The 17,223-nt window shown below is 36.8% G+C and overlaps 1 protein-coding gene across 1 annotated transcript in view; it reads right to left on the bottom strand.

Annotated features, from left to right (window-relative positions):
• Positions 1 to 17,223, bottom strand: part of SKAP2 (src kinase associated phosphoprotein 2) — a 169,156-nt gene that overhangs the window by 44,713 nt on the left and 107,220 nt on the right. Inside the window, exons 7-9 of the mRNA XM_081536337.1 lie at positions 12,702 to 12,826; positions 11,758 to 11,821; positions 11,271 to 11,405 (exon numbers count right to left, since the gene is read on the bottom strand). Coding sequence (XP_081392463.1) covers positions 11,271 to 11,405; positions 11,758 to 11,821; positions 12,702 to 12,826 — 324 coding nt within the window. The remainder of the gene's footprint in view (positions 1 to 11,270; positions 11,406 to 11,757; positions 11,822 to 12,701; positions 12,827 to 17,223) is intronic.

The following is a 17,223-nucleotide window of genomic DNA, read 5'->3' as shown; positions in this document are numbered from 1 at the left end:
TGGAGTCTGAGCAGCACTGAAAAGGTAAACATGAGTCAGATGAGAGAAGGGGTCTGGGACTGACCAAACTTGGCAGTGGAGACCCATAAAGGTTATTGATCAAGGGATTAATTTGACTATGCTGTGTTTTAGGAAGATCAATCTGCTGGCAGGGCACAGAACAGATTATTGGGTTAGTTGATGAGAGAGAGAGACACACACAGGAAGTGGGGAGAGCACTTAGGAACTTTATAACACTGCAAGCAAGAAATCATAAAAGCTTGATTGAGTGGAGAGCTGGGTATGAATGTGGCTTTAGAGAGAGAATCACTAGCTACTGAGTGAAGATGTTTCACTTTGCTCCAACTATACGCCTGTAAGTGTAGTCATACTTGAAGGTATAAAGTTGCCCAGGGAGAGAGTGTAAAGAGAGAAAGAACTTTCAAATCCAAATTTTTCATCATACGGGACTATTAAATGGCATTTGATGTACATGGACAACCTCACATAATTCAACACTGCAGCCTTATGTGAGTAACTCAGCACACATTTTCCAGGTGCCATTTGTGCACATAAGATCGCAATAAACATCAATTCTGGTATGCAGGGGTCCTGCTTACCAGAGACCTGGCTTTTGCCTAGCTCTCCAATTTCATTCTAACCTCTCTCTGCAGGGCTATCTTTGGCCTTCCTTTCTGGTTCCTGAACACCCCAGCATTCTCCAGCCTCAGGGTCTTGGCACTGTCTCCCTTGTGCCTAGAAGGTGCTTCGTTTAGCTTTTTGTATTAATATTTACCAGTTTTAGCCAAGAGTTTTCAGTTTAAATGTCACCTCTTCCTTGACCACAGAGTATTAAATAGTTCCTTTTTTCACAGATCCACTTATCTTTGTAGCATCTGTAATTATTTTACTAGAGACCAGGTCTGTTCCTTTTATGTCTAAACTCTCAACAGCCAGAACAGAATCAAGCATGTATTGGACTTTCAAAAAATATTTTTTCAATCAATTAATTAAATGCATAATAATAAGAACTTATAATGAGAAAATAAGAAAAGATAAGGTAGAAACAAAAAGCTCCTCCATTAAAGAAATAAAGGGTAAACAGGAAAACAATTTGAAACAATCAGCAAGCATTAGGAAATGAGGAAATCTAAAGTAGGGCCAAGAAGCTTAATTATAAATATTATATGTAACAAGAAAATATATTTTATTTATAATTATATAATAAGAAATTATATAAGAAAAGAATGGGAAAGGCCAAAGGATAAAACAGTTTCCAAAAGAAAGGAGTGTCCAGTCAAACAAAATTTCCAGTAATGCATTTGAGGACAGAGACTAATGACTGGGAGAGACTAGTGACTCTGAGGGAGCTGTTTAAGTTAAGGGACCAGAGCACATGAACTCAGTCCCCCAACTGTGTCCAACTCTTTGTGACCCCATGGACTGTAGCCCACCAGGCTCCTCTGTCCATGGAATTCTCTAGGCAAGAATATTAGAGCAGGTTACCATTTCCTACTCCAGGTGATCTTCCTGATCCAGGGATTGAACCCACGTCTCATGTGTCTCCTCCATTGGCAGGAAGAGAAAGAAATAGAGTTAAGTTGTGGCTCCTTGAACTGTGATCAGGAATGTGGAAAGAGGCCCAGACTAGGAGGCAGGAGATTTGGGATCCAGTTCCAGCAAGAGCTCCACAATACCACTCTGCAAATGCATTTTCTTATTCATCTATGAGAAAAGTTTTCTGCCTCATCTCAACTCCTGTAATAGGGGATAAAGGGGTTAATGGATAAATAGGTATAAGGAGTTGTCATTTCTTGGTAAGAATTCTAGTGCAGTTCTAAAAAGGAGGAAAAAATCTACAGAGGACTGTTTTATTTGAAACAAAATCAAGGTCAAATTTCACTTGAGCTTAATAAACTCAGACTGGATTTTTCCCCCTGGTTTGTTAAAGGCCTTGCATTGCTCAACTGCAGAAATTGTGAGGCCAGATATGAAGACTGCTTATATTTACCACTGACATTTTGTTGAACCTGTCCATTCTTATTAATCATAGCTTTAAACTAAGCAGCTGAGGGCTCTTAGGAAGTTGATTTTCCCAGCTGCTGCTGCTGCTGCTGCTAAGTTGCTTCAGTCGTGTCCGACTCGGTGCGACCCCATAGATGGCAGCCCACCAGGCTCCTCTGTCCCTGGGATTCTCCAGGCAAGAACACTGGAGTGGGTTGCCATTTCCTTCTCCAACGCATACATGCATGCTAAGTCGCTTCAGTCGTGTCCGACTATGCGACCCTATGGACAGCAGCCCACCAGGCTCCTCTGTCCACAGGATTCTCTAGGCAAGAATACTGGAGTGGGTTGCCATTTCCTTCTCCATTTCCCAGCTGACCTATCTGCAAAAGTAGTGAAGCCTGATGCTCTCCTGTGACAGACTGTCTCTACAGATGTGTGCCCATGGAGAAAAATGCTTGTGTGTGTATAGTTCCCTAGGCAATGGAAATATAAATAGATGAGTCTGAAAATTTGGTTGTTAAATATTCTAAAACATCAAGAATTTCTAGTAATTCTATTCGGTTCTTTAAAAAAGAAATCGGATCTTTTTAAATAGGGCCTTCTCTTGTTAAAAGTTTCTATTCCTTCATTTCTTTAATATTAATAATTTTAAATGATTCACTTTATAGTCTTTGTTTTTCAAATTGTTCTCTCATTTCCAGTTCACTAGGGATTCTCTCATTTGTCTTATTCCTCATCGTATCCCTCCAAATATGTGTTAAAGTACCATGCCACAAGTTTTTATCTGTACTGTTTTCATCATCTTTCTGAACTATATATTTTGTAATTTCCTTTGTGATTCTTTTAACTCAAGAGCTATTCAGAAATTTATTTTTTCACCTCAAAACATAGGAGCTTGGGTATTTTAAACTATCTTTTTAGTGCTGGTGTCTAATTAAATGTCATTGTAGTTAAAGAATATAGTCTATATGATACAGATTCATTGAAATTTCTTGAGATTTCAACTATGAACTTATATACTATAGTCAATTCCTACGAATATTCTATGTGCACTGAAAAGAACATATATCTTTACAGATAGATAAGTAAATCAAAATATTTTTTTGGTTCAAATCTTCCACATAGTTACTAACTTTTTGCCTCCTTGGTCTACCAGTTTCTAAGAGTGGTAAGTTAAAATCTCCCACAGCCGTTTAGGGTTTGTCAAGTAAGTTTTTTATTTATAGATTTCAAAGTTATGTAGTTAGAGATGCATTTAAACTTTATCTTCTTCTACTATTATTATACACTGACAACTGCAGTCCTAATATTGCTTTATGGCTTACATTCTATATTATCTGATGTTAACACTACTGTAGTAGCTTTCTTTGCCTAGGATTATCTGGTATATTCATTTTCATTCCCTTACTCTGAAAATTTTACATGGTTTGTTTCAGGAATATCTTCTCTAAAAATGCTGCTATATTTTTTAAAAAATTTGATGTGATAATTTCTTTTAATAGATTAGTTTAATCAAGCTACACTTTTATTATAATTATTTTTGTATTTGGGCTTTTTATATTTTATAAAATATACAACCATCTTTTTATTTTTATATTTTCTCTTTGTTCCTTTTTTTTTCCTGCCTTCTTCTGAACTAAAATATTTTTCTGTGATCACCTTTTATTTCCCTTCTGTTGCTTTGGGAACCCTAAGATTGTATTCCTAGGCTTCCCTGGTAGCTCATCTGGTAAAGAATCCCCCTGCAGTGCAGGAGACCCCAGTTCAATTCTGTGTCAGGAAGATCCCCTAGAGAAAGGATAGGCTACTCACTCCAGTATTCTTGGGCTTCCCTGGTGGCTCAGATGGTAAAGAATCCACCTGCAATGCGGGAGACCTGGGTTCGATCCCTGGGTTGGGAAGATCTCCTGGAGGAGGGCAAGGCAACCCACTCCAGTATTCTTGCCTGGAGAATCCCCATAAACAGAGGAGCCTTGCAAAGATATCCATGGGGTTGCAAAGAGTCAGACATGACTGAGGCACTAAGCATAGCACATTGTATTCCTACTTGTTTAGTACTTATTCTGAAATTTTAACACACATTTCCTAACAAGGACTACTGTTACTCAGTATTTATCTCCTCATTCCTCCTGAATGAAAGAATACTTCCCTGGTGGCTCAGATAGTAAAGAATCTGCCTGCAATGTGGGAGACCTGGGTTCAATCCCCGGAGAAGGGAATGGCAACCCACTCCAGTATTCTTGCCTAGAGAATTCCATGGACAGAGGAGCCTAGTGGCCTACAGTCCATGGGGTCTCAAAGAGTCAGACACGACTGAGCGACTAACACACTGGCAAACTTTCACTACCTCACATCTCTATCTTACCCCAGATAATTGCAAGCTAAATTTAGCTTTAACTCTTTTCAAATTAAAATACACTCATTTAAAAATAATAGTTAATTAACATTACTGATATATTTTACCTATTGCGATGTTCACTGTTGTTTCCTGGACTCTCCACCTTACCTCTGTGTTCACTTTTATTTTGGCTAAAGTCCATAGCAAGGAGCAGAGCCAGGATTCAAATCAATGTGTGTTCTCCAAAGTCCTTGCTCAACCACAACAATTTACTTTTCACAGATACAGAGAAAGATATTCTGTGTGTATGGGGCAGGGAGTGGAGCCAGCAGATAAGAAATAGATGGAGAGGAATAGGGGAAGTGAAGGACGCCTTAAGAGAAGGTGTCATGATAGTTTTGACACTGCCGGAAGACAGGATTCATATATCAGAAAAGCAAAGACAACTAACTCATGAGAATTGAATAATATATATATATACAAGGGTTTCCCTGGTGACTCAAATGGTAAAGAATCTGCCTGCAATGCAGGAGATCCAGGTTCAATCCATGAGTTGGGTAGATCGCCTGGAGAAGGGAACGGCAACCCACTCCAGTATTCTTGCCTGGAGAAATCCATATAAATATGTATGTATATGATATAAATAAACATGGGGAATTAGGGTGTAGGCATAAGTCAAGGGGCTTGGGCTAGAATAGGAGGGTGTAGCTGCACCCATTTAAGGCCTGTGTAAGAATGCATAGGGATTTCGAGGACCTAGGTACAGTATCTGCCACAAAACAGGTGTTCAAGGATATTTATGGAATGAAAGAAATAAAGCAAGGAGGAAAAAATGGAAACGCAAAAGGGAAGGCAGGAAAATAAAAGAATGAGAAAAAGAAGAAGGTAAAGAGGAAGCAAGAAGAAAAGGAAAGGAAAGCAATTAAAAGAAAAGGCAGAAGAAAGTAAATAAAAAGAAGGATCTCTTTTTTTAAATTGTAAGCACTGTATATTTGTAAATGGGCTAAAAAAACAAGACAAAAGATTTGTATCAAGCTGTTAACAATGTGTACTTAGGGTAGAAGGTGAATGATTTCTACTTATCAACTTTATGCCCATCAGAAATATTTAAGGTTTTTCCAGTGAGCATATACTGTCTGTAAGCAAAGATTTAAAAATTAAGGGAAATGTGCAGAGAATAATAAAGAACCACCTGATGCGGCATGGTATGACTCACCCTCAGGTGAGTGCATCTCCCCAGTTCCCCCAGCAGGGCTGCCTCAGTGGCTCCCTGATGACCTCCAGGAGCAGAGAACATTTTTCCTGCCATCTCAAGCCCATTAATCTCCTCAAAGTCCAGGTCCCAAAAGGGAAATCCCATTATTGGACTTCCTCTCCTCTTAAAGCCACCTGTCAAATTCCAGGTGGCCTTGGAATTGCTTAGCCCTGCATTCTCCCAGGTGGCCTGACTCCCTTTAAAAAGATGCAATCCTTTGCCCACAGGTCTTTCACTTCAGCCTCAAATGATAATAACCCTATCAGAACCGGATAAGCCAAGTGTCTATACAAGAAAGACACATATTTACAAGTCAAAAAAGCCTCTCCTGTCACAGACCGCAGCTCATGATAATAGAGAAAATGCTTCCTTTTTTTTTTTTTAAATCTTTCATGGTCTTCTCATTTTTCTCGGACTGAGAGTCTTGAAGACAATTCAGTCCCTTGATGAAAACTGTTAACAGACAAGTCCAGCTGATCCCTTATAACCTAGAACCATTCTATGTAATCCTAGTTTTACTTTTATAAGAAAACCTGTGTTTTGTCCATAAAAATAAACTCATGTCAAGCACGGGTGACGGGTTTTTACAACTCATGAGACATAGATAAAAAGGTGATAAACCAAAAGCCATCTATTATACCCTTGTAACAGTTTTTCAACCTCGGCACTATTGACATTTTGGGCCAGATAATTCTTTGTTGTGGAGGATGGCTGTCCTGTGCTTTGTAGGATGTTGAGCAGCATCCCTGGCACCTACCCACTAGATGCCTGTAACTAACACACACACACACACACACACACACACACACACACACACACACACAAACACACCCTAGTTGTGGCAACCAAAAATGCCTCCAGGAATTCAATCATTAAATGCACCTATGGGGCCAAAGTCTCCCCTGGTTGAGAACCACAGATGAACTACCAAATTGCAAAAATAGGTTAATTTATTTCTCTACAATTAGAAATATATGTTTTGCACACACACCAGTATTTGCAGTTTTAATATGTGTTAAAGCATCTCTTGTAATGAAAAGAATTTGTTTGCAATGCCAAAGGCAAAGTAGAAAAAAGCAACGTGACAGGCAAAATTATATCCCAAAGCTTCATGCTGTATTATGAAATAGGCAACATGAAGAATCCTAAAGTTACATTTATATTCAGCAAAGATAAAAATACAATTAGATGTGTGCAGTGACCTGAATTTATGGATGTTTTCCTTATATTCGATAACTTTAGATAATCCTCTCAGCACAGTTCAGAGCTTAAACAACACCAAAATTTGACTTTAGTTATGTATAATACCATATAACAGGACATCATATCACCACACTTTGTAATTCAGTACCATAGTTTAAGGAAAAAGAACGCCAGCAGGCTGTCTGGACTAATGATATTAAAATGTTGAATATATGTGATTCTATGAAAGTCAACTGGCATCTTTCCATTGCATTCCAAAGGAATGAGAAAAAATTGTTTGGTTAAATCAGGAATGATGTTAATACCAGAGACTCTAAGGTCCTCTATAACCTTATTAACTTGGTAATATGAGTAATAATTACCCAGCAAGAAAAGAAAGCTAAAATGTATTTGGGGGGGTAGGTTGTAATTAATTGATTAAGTTGACTCTCATTTCATTTTCTGGTGATTCCTTTAAATTTAAATACTCAAACACTTCTTTTTTATGTATATACATTAGCTTCATGGGGAAAAATTTTTAGCTGCATTTCACTTTATATTCCATTTTAGATGCAGATAGTTGGATTGAATAAATTTAAAATGTAATTGAATGACTAAAGAATAAAAACACCCTTTTCTGGCTTGGAATAGTTCAATCTATCACTACAATATTTAAAAAATGGAGTTTTTTTAAAAAATAGGTTAATGGGATTAGAAATTTATCTTCCTATTTTATGCTACCCTCTCTCCTCCAGTTCACTTGCCAGAAGAATTTCAAATGCAATTCCCCTGAAATCTACAGATTTGATAGGCTAACAAGCAGTTATCATTCTTGTTACTAGCTGATTCTATTGAGTCTACATCTTAAAAAGTCTTTTTGTTGTGCTGTTTCTGCAGAATGTCTTGATGTTTACAGAAAAAAAAAAAATCCGGTGACATGGTAACTAGAAGAGAAGAGCAAGCTGGGTTGATTTCTGCAGGAGTTTCCCAAGTATTGTTTTCCCCTTTCGAGATTCAAATTAAAACAAAACATTCTCCTATATTTCTAATGAAAAAATGAACAATAACTTCTGGAATTTGTGCTAAGCCAAATGAACTCATTACTGTGTTATGAAACAGTTAACACACTTTGATCAAATAATAATTTTGCAAATACAAAGATGCTATCGTAATATCATCACTTATTTAACATGACTGGCCTATGCTAATAGGTACTAAGACATAAATGATATCAAAGCATTAGGATATTCAAAGAAAAGCCAACTGTCTTCAATATTCCCCAGAAATGGCATTGTCTCAACTCTTCTTTACATATGTATAAATACCTTAAATGCAAAAAAAAACTTACAAATTTATTCTTATTCTTTTGTGAAGTTAAAATTTAACAAACAAGAAATTAAACAAAAGCTGCTGTAATAAAGTTAGAATATTCTAACTGAAAAACAATTACAATGAAACTATTTACATTCCCATAAATTTATAAACATTTTTCAAGGGATATTTTGCAATACAATTTTTAAACATGTTTTCTTATTATGATTCTTGAGACTAAACACTGTAGGTTTATTTCATATTTTAAAAAGACATTTGAGCAAGAGTTTTACTTTCTCAAAGGGCTCTGTGCTTTAAAGGAACATGTTGAATGCTTGGATTTTTCTCCAAAAACATGTTACGCTTCATCTTTCAACTAAGAGGATTAATTTTCAACTAATTGACAGAAAATCGTGTTGAAATGGTGAAAAGAAAGTGAAAGTCACTCAGCTGTGTCCAGCTCTTTGTGAGCCCATGGACTATACAGTCCATGGCATTCTCCAGGGCAGAATGCTGGAGTGGGTAGCCTTTCCCTTCTCCAAGGGATATTCCCAACCCAAGGATTGAACCTAGGTCTCCCGCATTGTGGGCGGATTCTTTACCAGCTGAGCCACAAGGGAAGCCCAAGAAATCTGGAGTGGGTAGCCTATCCCTTCTCCAGCGGATCTCCCCGACCCAGAAACAGAACCGGGGTCTCTTGCATTGCAGGCGGATTCTTTATCAACTAAACTATTATGGAAGCCCGTTGAAATGGTAGTATTAATTCTGGGAATTTACCAGTCAGATTTCTGATACATACAGCTTTTAGTACAGAGCTGGAAAAATACTAACAGTTTGTAAGTATGCTCACTGATTTTCCACTGTTTTAACCTCCTCTCAAACTTATATTCATAATTCATAATTCACAGAAGTGAAAGCAATTAGCTTAATTCTTCTCCTGAAAGAGACAGCATTTTTGAAAGAAAAAAAGTTACCTTCCTAGTTTTAGATATTTAATCCATCGAAAACTCTAAGAGCCAACTTTAGGGTTTTCACTAAAAAAAAAAATTCCCTCTGTAGTGGCTGGCTCAAGCTTGACAAACTTGAACTGTGTGGACACTGAAGTGGCTCTCGGTTACACTAGGGAAGAAAGAAGAACTAGACATTCCACAGCTGCCTACCCCAGCTTCTTCCCAGGGGTACAGTTGCAGTCTTTATCAAACTCAATCACTTTGTACAGCCACTGGGATCCCAGGCAGGGGCGAGGAATCCTAGAGCAGCTTAGATTTCTTCCAGTACCACAGCAAGAAGTAAGACTACTTCAAAAGTAACCTGTTATTTCCAATGATTATGTGGCCCCAGGCCAACAAAAAAAAATGTGATGAAGACCATCTGCAGTGAGGGAAAATAAAAGATGTTTCATATTTTTAAGATTTCAAGATACTTACAGGCGATCTTCCTTGGATCTTTAGCATGAAAATGCTATAAATATGTGTCCTTTATTCCTGACCAATTTTTTATTTGAGGTGTAGGGAGAGGATGATCAACTTGAAGAAACCCAGAACTTAACTGACAGTCGTTGCAGCATTTGTAATGAGACCCACTCACTGCAGGGTTTTAAAGGAATGAAGTATATATGACAACAGTATCATGTTTAAGGTACAATAAATAGTCTTCCATTTTACATCAGTACACATTCTCACTCACTCTTCTGAACTGTTTAAAGACTAATATGACAGTATTAGTGATATGGTGTGACTAAAAAAAAAGTAGTCAGAATAAATATTCTCTCCTACTTGAGGATAGCTGATGCTATGGCAGATGCCATTTCCTTGGGATAAATCAGAAAGGAAGGTGCTATAACCATGTAGTTCTATTAAAATAATAGAAATGTACAAATTACCATTGCCCATAAAATCATGCTTTTATACTAATCATCTTCTTCTAAGGTAGTAAAAGATAATACACAGATGCATATTTTGGTAATTTTTGTAATATCTTGGATTTATAATCCCATTACAATCATTAATTCTTACTTGGTCAGAAAACCATTACTGTAACTCCATATAAGCCTTTTCAGAATTTACCAGATATAATAATGAAAACAATAATGATGATGTTACAATTTATTATGGGCATGCTATGACTCAAGCACTGTGCTGAGAGCTTTTAGATACATGACCTCGTTTACCATCATCCCCCTCATGAAATTACCCTTATTTTATAGATGAAGAAATTGACTTTTAAGGTCACTGAGCTAGTAAATGGTATAGGCAGAACTTAAACTTTTTGACTCTAAAGTCTCTGTGCTAGTTATTGAAAATCACATTTGTATATTAATTTTGAACATTTTAGGTATTTTTAAATCATTTTTAAAGTTTATACTGTTGTTAAATTGTTCGAGTTAAAGAAAAATAGCTTCTCTATATGTGATGTCAGTTAAATATCACTTCTATTGCTTATAATCCCTTTTTCTTCTCCAATGGCTGATTTTTTTAATAACCAGAAAAAGGCTCATTTCAACCTAGAGTATTAGTAATGCAATAATTCCCTAAATGTTTTCATATTCTAAGTATCTAAAGTTCCATATGCCTATCTTTCTGTTTGAGGCTGTCAGATTGCAAGTCAAATTAAGACAATTAAACTTATATTAGATAACAGATATTGAGGCATATAAACACTGTATCATGCCTGAAAATGTAGAATGATAAAATATCAAGTAAGAAAACTTCAAGCCTCAAAAGGCCTTTGTTTACAGTTCAACAATATTCCTCCAAGACAGTGCAATACCCTACAGCAAGGAGGAATACACGAGGCAGAAGTTGTTGACATATGGGGTATGCACAGAACTTCTGGTTAATGGAAGTTCCAAGATGTATAAATAAAAAGTGATGTGTGAGTTGCTGGAAAAAACTGTAAGGCAAGTCAATTTTTTAATTAAAAAATTATGTAGCATAAACAATGCTAATGAGCCAAAAGTCCCATGAGATTAGGACTGTATCTGCTTCATTTTAACATTCCATTCACTTTTCATAAATGTACATCTACTCTAAACACTTCAAGCAGAACCTTTTGTAATATAGAGTTTTAAAGATTTTCTTTGTCCTCGTTTTTAATATTAATAGTTCACCATTTTCTTCTCAAGTTGTCAACTTGATGATATATGGCATTTTTTTTTAAAGCCCTAAAATCCTTAAATGAATCACCATAAATAAATACCTGGAAGTTCTTCATAAATTTCATCATCGATTGGCAGACTCCTTGTTGGTGAACTGCTTGGGAGAGGATGATCGACATCATCGTACAGTTCTCCTCTTTCCTCATCATCCTCAGGAATAACATCAGACCCCATATCTACAAAACACGTTTCAGGAAGTAAAACTTTAAAGAATGCGAAAGTAATTTTCCAAACCTTATTACCTAAATTAATGCAGCCCTACAGAGTCACAATATTGTTATATGTTACATCCTTAACTTGAACATTTTAGAAATTGATTGATGTATAAATATGTAAATTTAAAAGTTACTAAATGGTACTTGAAGAAAAGATGCTTTTATTAATCTGAAGTGATTGGTATGTATTACCAGTCATGTTCTGCCGGTCATTTCTCACAGAAGTCAATAAGCTTCTATATATGAAACTCCAACTTATTCAGTTATTCAGTACTCAAAGACTGTGATACCTTGTTCAATGGGTTGCTCTTACCTTGTAACACAAATTTCAGCTGCTGCACCCATTCTTCAGCATCTTTGGGAGAAGCTGCTGTGAACTAAGGAAAAACAAATAATAGCAATAAAAAAAAAAATCACCACAGTAATGAAAAGTATGTTGTCTCCTTTTCGTTTCTTTAAGACCATTAGTAATTCTTTTCATGTCTAGTACTACTTTTCTTGCAAGGATGCTTCTTATAATGTACAGTTAATTTTGACAAATTTACGTAATTGAAGCAGAGGATGATGGATTTGAAACTCTGATCAGCAGCTGGCAGCTGTGCAGGAAAAAAAGCTGCTTCTCTTCATCAATGTCAAAGACAGAACTGATGAACAAAATTTGCCCTTGACAATTAGAAGACACCCATGAATTTCTTTAGACTGCTGGGTACAGCTTTCTTAAAAATGTTCTTGTCAGATTCCAACACACTAACTGACAACTTAATTAACTGGCTTTCAACTGCAATCTCAGATATTTAAAACTTATTAAACATACATTCCATATTGATGCTAGCTGATAGCTCTTGACTTGCAGAGCTGATACATGTCTTTACTTTCATTTTCTCCCACAACCCTAAGCAATACAATATGCATTAACACTCTGATATTTTTCTCTTGATAATTTCACTCTTTCTGCCATGTAATCCTTTTAAAAAATCACTCAGTTCTATTAAAATAGGTATAAAATGCAACATGTGAAGTAATTGATAAATTACATATTCTCCTGTTCTGTTTCAAGAAGATATCACTTGAACTAATCTGAATTTTTAAAAAAATCTATTTCCTCTTATATGAATCTGTAATGTTTAAAACCCAGTGTTTTATTATTATTATTATTAACATGTCAGGAAGAGTTGTTTTAACAAAATGTTGATGTCTTCAAAAATGAAATCAGGAAGTCTTATCAACTTAATTTCAAGGCAACATAAAAACTCCAACCTGATAGATACGTTTATCAGGAGCAGAGATTTCAAAACAGCAATCTTTCTTTCCATCCTTCCTAAGAGAGTTATTCATCCTGACATTGTAGCCGTCTATTGCAAATTCACCTTTCTGTTGTTTGTCTGTTTAAGATGAAACAAAAGTTAGAATTTCATTTACTATAGTGAATATAAATGTCAAGTTGATTATATTTCAAGAATCACCTATCGTAAAATCATCTCGGATGCCTGTTAAAAATGTAGAAATGGCTACCACTCTGCACTTCCTGCACAGGATTCCCTGGGGGTGTATCCAGGAAAGCAAGTTTTTAGCAAATAACCCAGATGATTTTTGAAACACGATGAGATGGCTGGATGGCATCACCGACTTGACGGACATGAGTTTGGGTAAACTCCGGGAGTTGGTGATGGACAGGGAGGCCTGGAGTGCTGCGATTCATGGGGTCACAAAGAGTCGGACACGACTGAGCGACTGAACTGAACTGAACTGAGTGTTTGCAAAACCACTGTTCGAGGAGATAAAATTTATGAAGTCTCAGTTGATATGATAAGTGTTACAGCTTGCATTTCCTCCTGCAACATGGGCCCAACTTTCTCAGCTTGCTTTGCCCATCTCTTAAATAGCCATGATGGTTATCTGTAAATTCTGCTCTTTCCCTGCTTTAAGGTACTCACTGGGCAATCTCACCCAATCCCAGGGATTAAATTCCTATCAATATGCTTGTGACTCATAATTCTCTATTTTCAGTCCAGCTTCAGAACTGAATATCCAAATCTTCACCTTCTCATTATCCATGTTTTATCTCTTGAATGTCCTATAGCCACAATGTATATACCATGCCCATAACAGAAATCATCTTATCCTCATTCATGCTTTACTTGTGATCTTTCCTGTTGTGTCCTCCTACTCCATAAGCAGTACCTCCATTAAGTGAAGCCTCCAAACCAGAAAACTGAGCATCCTTCTTAATTTCTCCCTTTTCTTCATCAACTGTTGCCGTCTTGTCTCCCTCTACCTCACTGCCACCTCCCCAAAGCTAGCCAGTCCAATTTTTCTAGCAAATATGCTTGCTTTTTCTTTTTTGCTGGATCTCTAGAATATATGCTTAAAACACCAGCCACTCTCCTACCATTTAAAATACAGTATAAATATAGCAACTAAATAATTCTAAATCATTTAGCACCCCTATGAGTTGTGAGCATTTGTCATTTGAGGATCTCTAGCATCTAAGTATCTTTCCTATTTTTAGTCCTGAGATCTTTAGGGGGCAGAGCCCACTTCCTACCACAGAAGCTGGAGGGAGGTTAGATTTTCCCTCTTTCAGATCAGTCAAGCAGATGCGCCAGCCTGGGTCCTAAATCTGAACTGAATAACAAAAGAATCAGAGAGGAGCTCAGAATCCATTTCCATTAGCAGCGCCTTCATCAACTGGCAGCAGTGTACAACAGCAACATCACAAGTCCTGGCTGGCTGGGCCAGCAGTGTGTCCCAATCAACTTGCCCCTGGAGGTGCGGATTGGGCTGAAGTTCCAGCCACCTCACCTCATTTAGTCCCTGCCTGCTTTTCTGAGCCCAGTTGTTTAGCCTTCTCATTAACTCTGTCTGAGAGCTGATATTCTCCCAATAACTTATTTTCTTGTATAAACAGAGGTGGTTTCCACTGTTCATACCAAGAATGCTAATTTGGTACAAATGGTTAGGAAACAGAAAGATGTGACATGTGTTCAGAAATTTTTGATAATATTTGGTTGTTATGTTTAATAAGGCTTTTCCCTCTTAGTCAATAACTCATGCTATTTCCATAAGTATTAAGGAAAGAGGGAAATATACCCCTTAACACTGTGGAATTATGCCCACTAAACTTTATCCAACTGATTAGTAAGTTGTTCTATGCCCTCAGTTAAAGACATATGAACATTTTCTCTGTTTACACAGCTCACATAAATGAGTTATACCATGAGGAAATATCAAATTATACTATTTAAAGTGAAAAATACTATATGACATATATATTTATTACTTAAGGCCCCCAAATGGCTCTGAAAAACAAACACAGGCAATATGTATAGGTCCAAAGGGAAGTACTTTAGTTAGAATTATAAGTTTGACTCATATGGTCTGGTGGCAGGAAATTTTAGATATTTCTAAAACCTTTTTTTTTTCTTTAAAATAAAAGTACATTATAAGCATAAAGATCAAGTGGGTTTTGCATGCAGCCATACACTTTCAACCATAGCAATAAACCTGATTAAAAAAACAGTGCAGTATGAGGTAGCTGTTAATTGAGAATAAATAAATTACAGGCATTCTTGTAGACTGGAATTTAATGTTTCTATTTTTGGGGGGCTATTCCTACTTTTCCTCTATGGCTTCCCTGGTGGCTCAGTGGTAAAGAATTTGCCTGCCAAGGAGGACAAGCGGGTTCCATCCCTGGGTCAGAAATATCCCCTGGTGAAGGAAATGGGAACCCACTACAGTATCCTTGCCCGGGAAACCCCATGGATAGAGGAGCCTGGCGGCCTCCATGGGGTCGCAAAGAGTCGGATACAACACTTTTCCTCTACAACTGAAATTCAGATAAAATTATAGTCTATTAGACTACTGTAACATACAGGTATTGTTAAGATAAATATTATATAGGGAATATCTTAACATCCTATACATATTATCCTCTTAGAGCCTTCTATGATAGAGAATTAATGACACTGCTGCTACATAGACAACAGGAAAATGGCTAAGAACACCTGAGATAACTTGTGTCTCCTTCATGCACTTACAGTGGTAAACAACTCTCTGGATTCTCAGCCACTCTCAGCTTCAAAGCACATCTTGCCTCCAGTCTCACTTTTTCTGATAGCTGTCAACATGATCTTTCTAACATCCAATCAAAGTTTGTCATACCATCTACTCACCTGCAAGGCTTAGAAACATTAACTTAGATAAAAAAGGCCAAGCTCCTGACTAGGGAATTCACCAACTTGGTCCCACCCCTTCCCGGCTCACCGGCCCTCAGATACATACTCACATGTATCTTCAGTCTATGTGCAGACGAATGTGCTCAACTGCTCAGTTGTGTCCTACTCTTTGTGACCCCATGGACTGTCGTTCCTGTGTCCATGATATTATCATGGCAAGAATACTGCCGTGGTTGCCATTTCCTCCTCCAGATATACAGATGTATAGATATATTTTAAATCAAACCGTGTCCTATTTTACTGCAAACTGACCCATCATCATCAGACCTTTAATAAGACTTAATTTGTACATGAATATTTCCTCATATTGAAGAAATCCTACTAAATATCAGATGTACATTTTAACTTCTCTGTATTGCTACAGGGTAATACAGGTCTTTTATTTAACACTTATTTTGATAGATTTTAAGCTAGTATTGTATATCAAAATTATTTCAGTTCTATCAGGTCAAATTATTTCTATTTCTTAAGGAACAACAAAGATACCATCTTTCCTTATACAAACCACATTATAATATGAATTTTTAAATGCCAGATTTGATTTACACATTTTATATATATTCATGATATAATTATAAAATGCTAATGCTCTGACCCAACAATTTGCATCTATCAAATGAATCAGGAAGAAAGGTAAGCTTTTATGGCTGTTACTAAAGTTGTTGTTATAAAATAACAGAACTTCCAATTATACAAATAATATTCTAGCAATATTTTGTAAGTACTAAAAGAGAACTATGATGCTATTTCAACATCAAAACACTTTATAACTGTCATTCACACTGACTGAACAGCCATGTCCTATTTTTCCTATCAATGGTTAAATTGTAAGGGAAGTAAGAGAGCAGAGAGGTCAACTTCAGTGGAAAATTTTATTTCCCTGCCAAGATAAAAAATTTGTTATTTTAAATTATCTGTTAAAAGCCTGATTTGCTACTGACTTTCATTTTTATATTGAAAAGATACTAGAATGAAAAAGTTAAAACCACTGATACACTAAATAATTTTTGGTGTACATTTAGAATGACTCTTGTTTGAACGAAGGCTACCTGCAGCTGCCACATACTATATGGCGCTAGGGTTTTCTTTAACTGGGGAATGGGGGTAGAGAGAGCAAAGCCTCTTAGGTGGAAAGAAAAGAGATACTCTGTACAAACTAACTACTACCTCCTTAAAAGTGGGAGGAGATAGGTTCACAACACTGATCCATGATCTCATAGAGGTTAAACGGAAAAATTTGAGTGTGGAACAGGTTTCTAAATGAGCCATCACTTACAGGCATGTTGGAAGGGCTGGTAACTACCAAGTTAAGGAAAAGAGCATGGCTTTGGAGCGATAGGGACCTGCAGTAAGTCCTCAATGTGCCTCTCAGCAGCCTGTGATAACCTCTCTTGCCTGGACTAGTCCAGTGCTCCCCCACTAAAACCAATTCTGGTCATAGAGCCCTATGCTTAAAAGCCATATTCAAGATAAAACACTTAGCAGGGCCCTTATTCTCATAAGACTCTTGTCAATCTGATCCTAACCCACTTTTTTAGTCGTTT

Source organism: Giraffa tippelskirchi, chromosome 10 (genome assembly GCF_054371585.1).
Source record: "Giraffa tippelskirchi isolate mGirTip1 chromosome 10, T2T-mGirTip1v1.2.pri, whole genome shotgun sequence".
NCBI lineage: Eukaryota > Metazoa > Chordata > Mammalia > Artiodactyla > Giraffidae > Giraffa > Giraffa tippelskirchi.
This window is presented reverse-complemented; position numbering and strand designations above follow the sequence as displayed.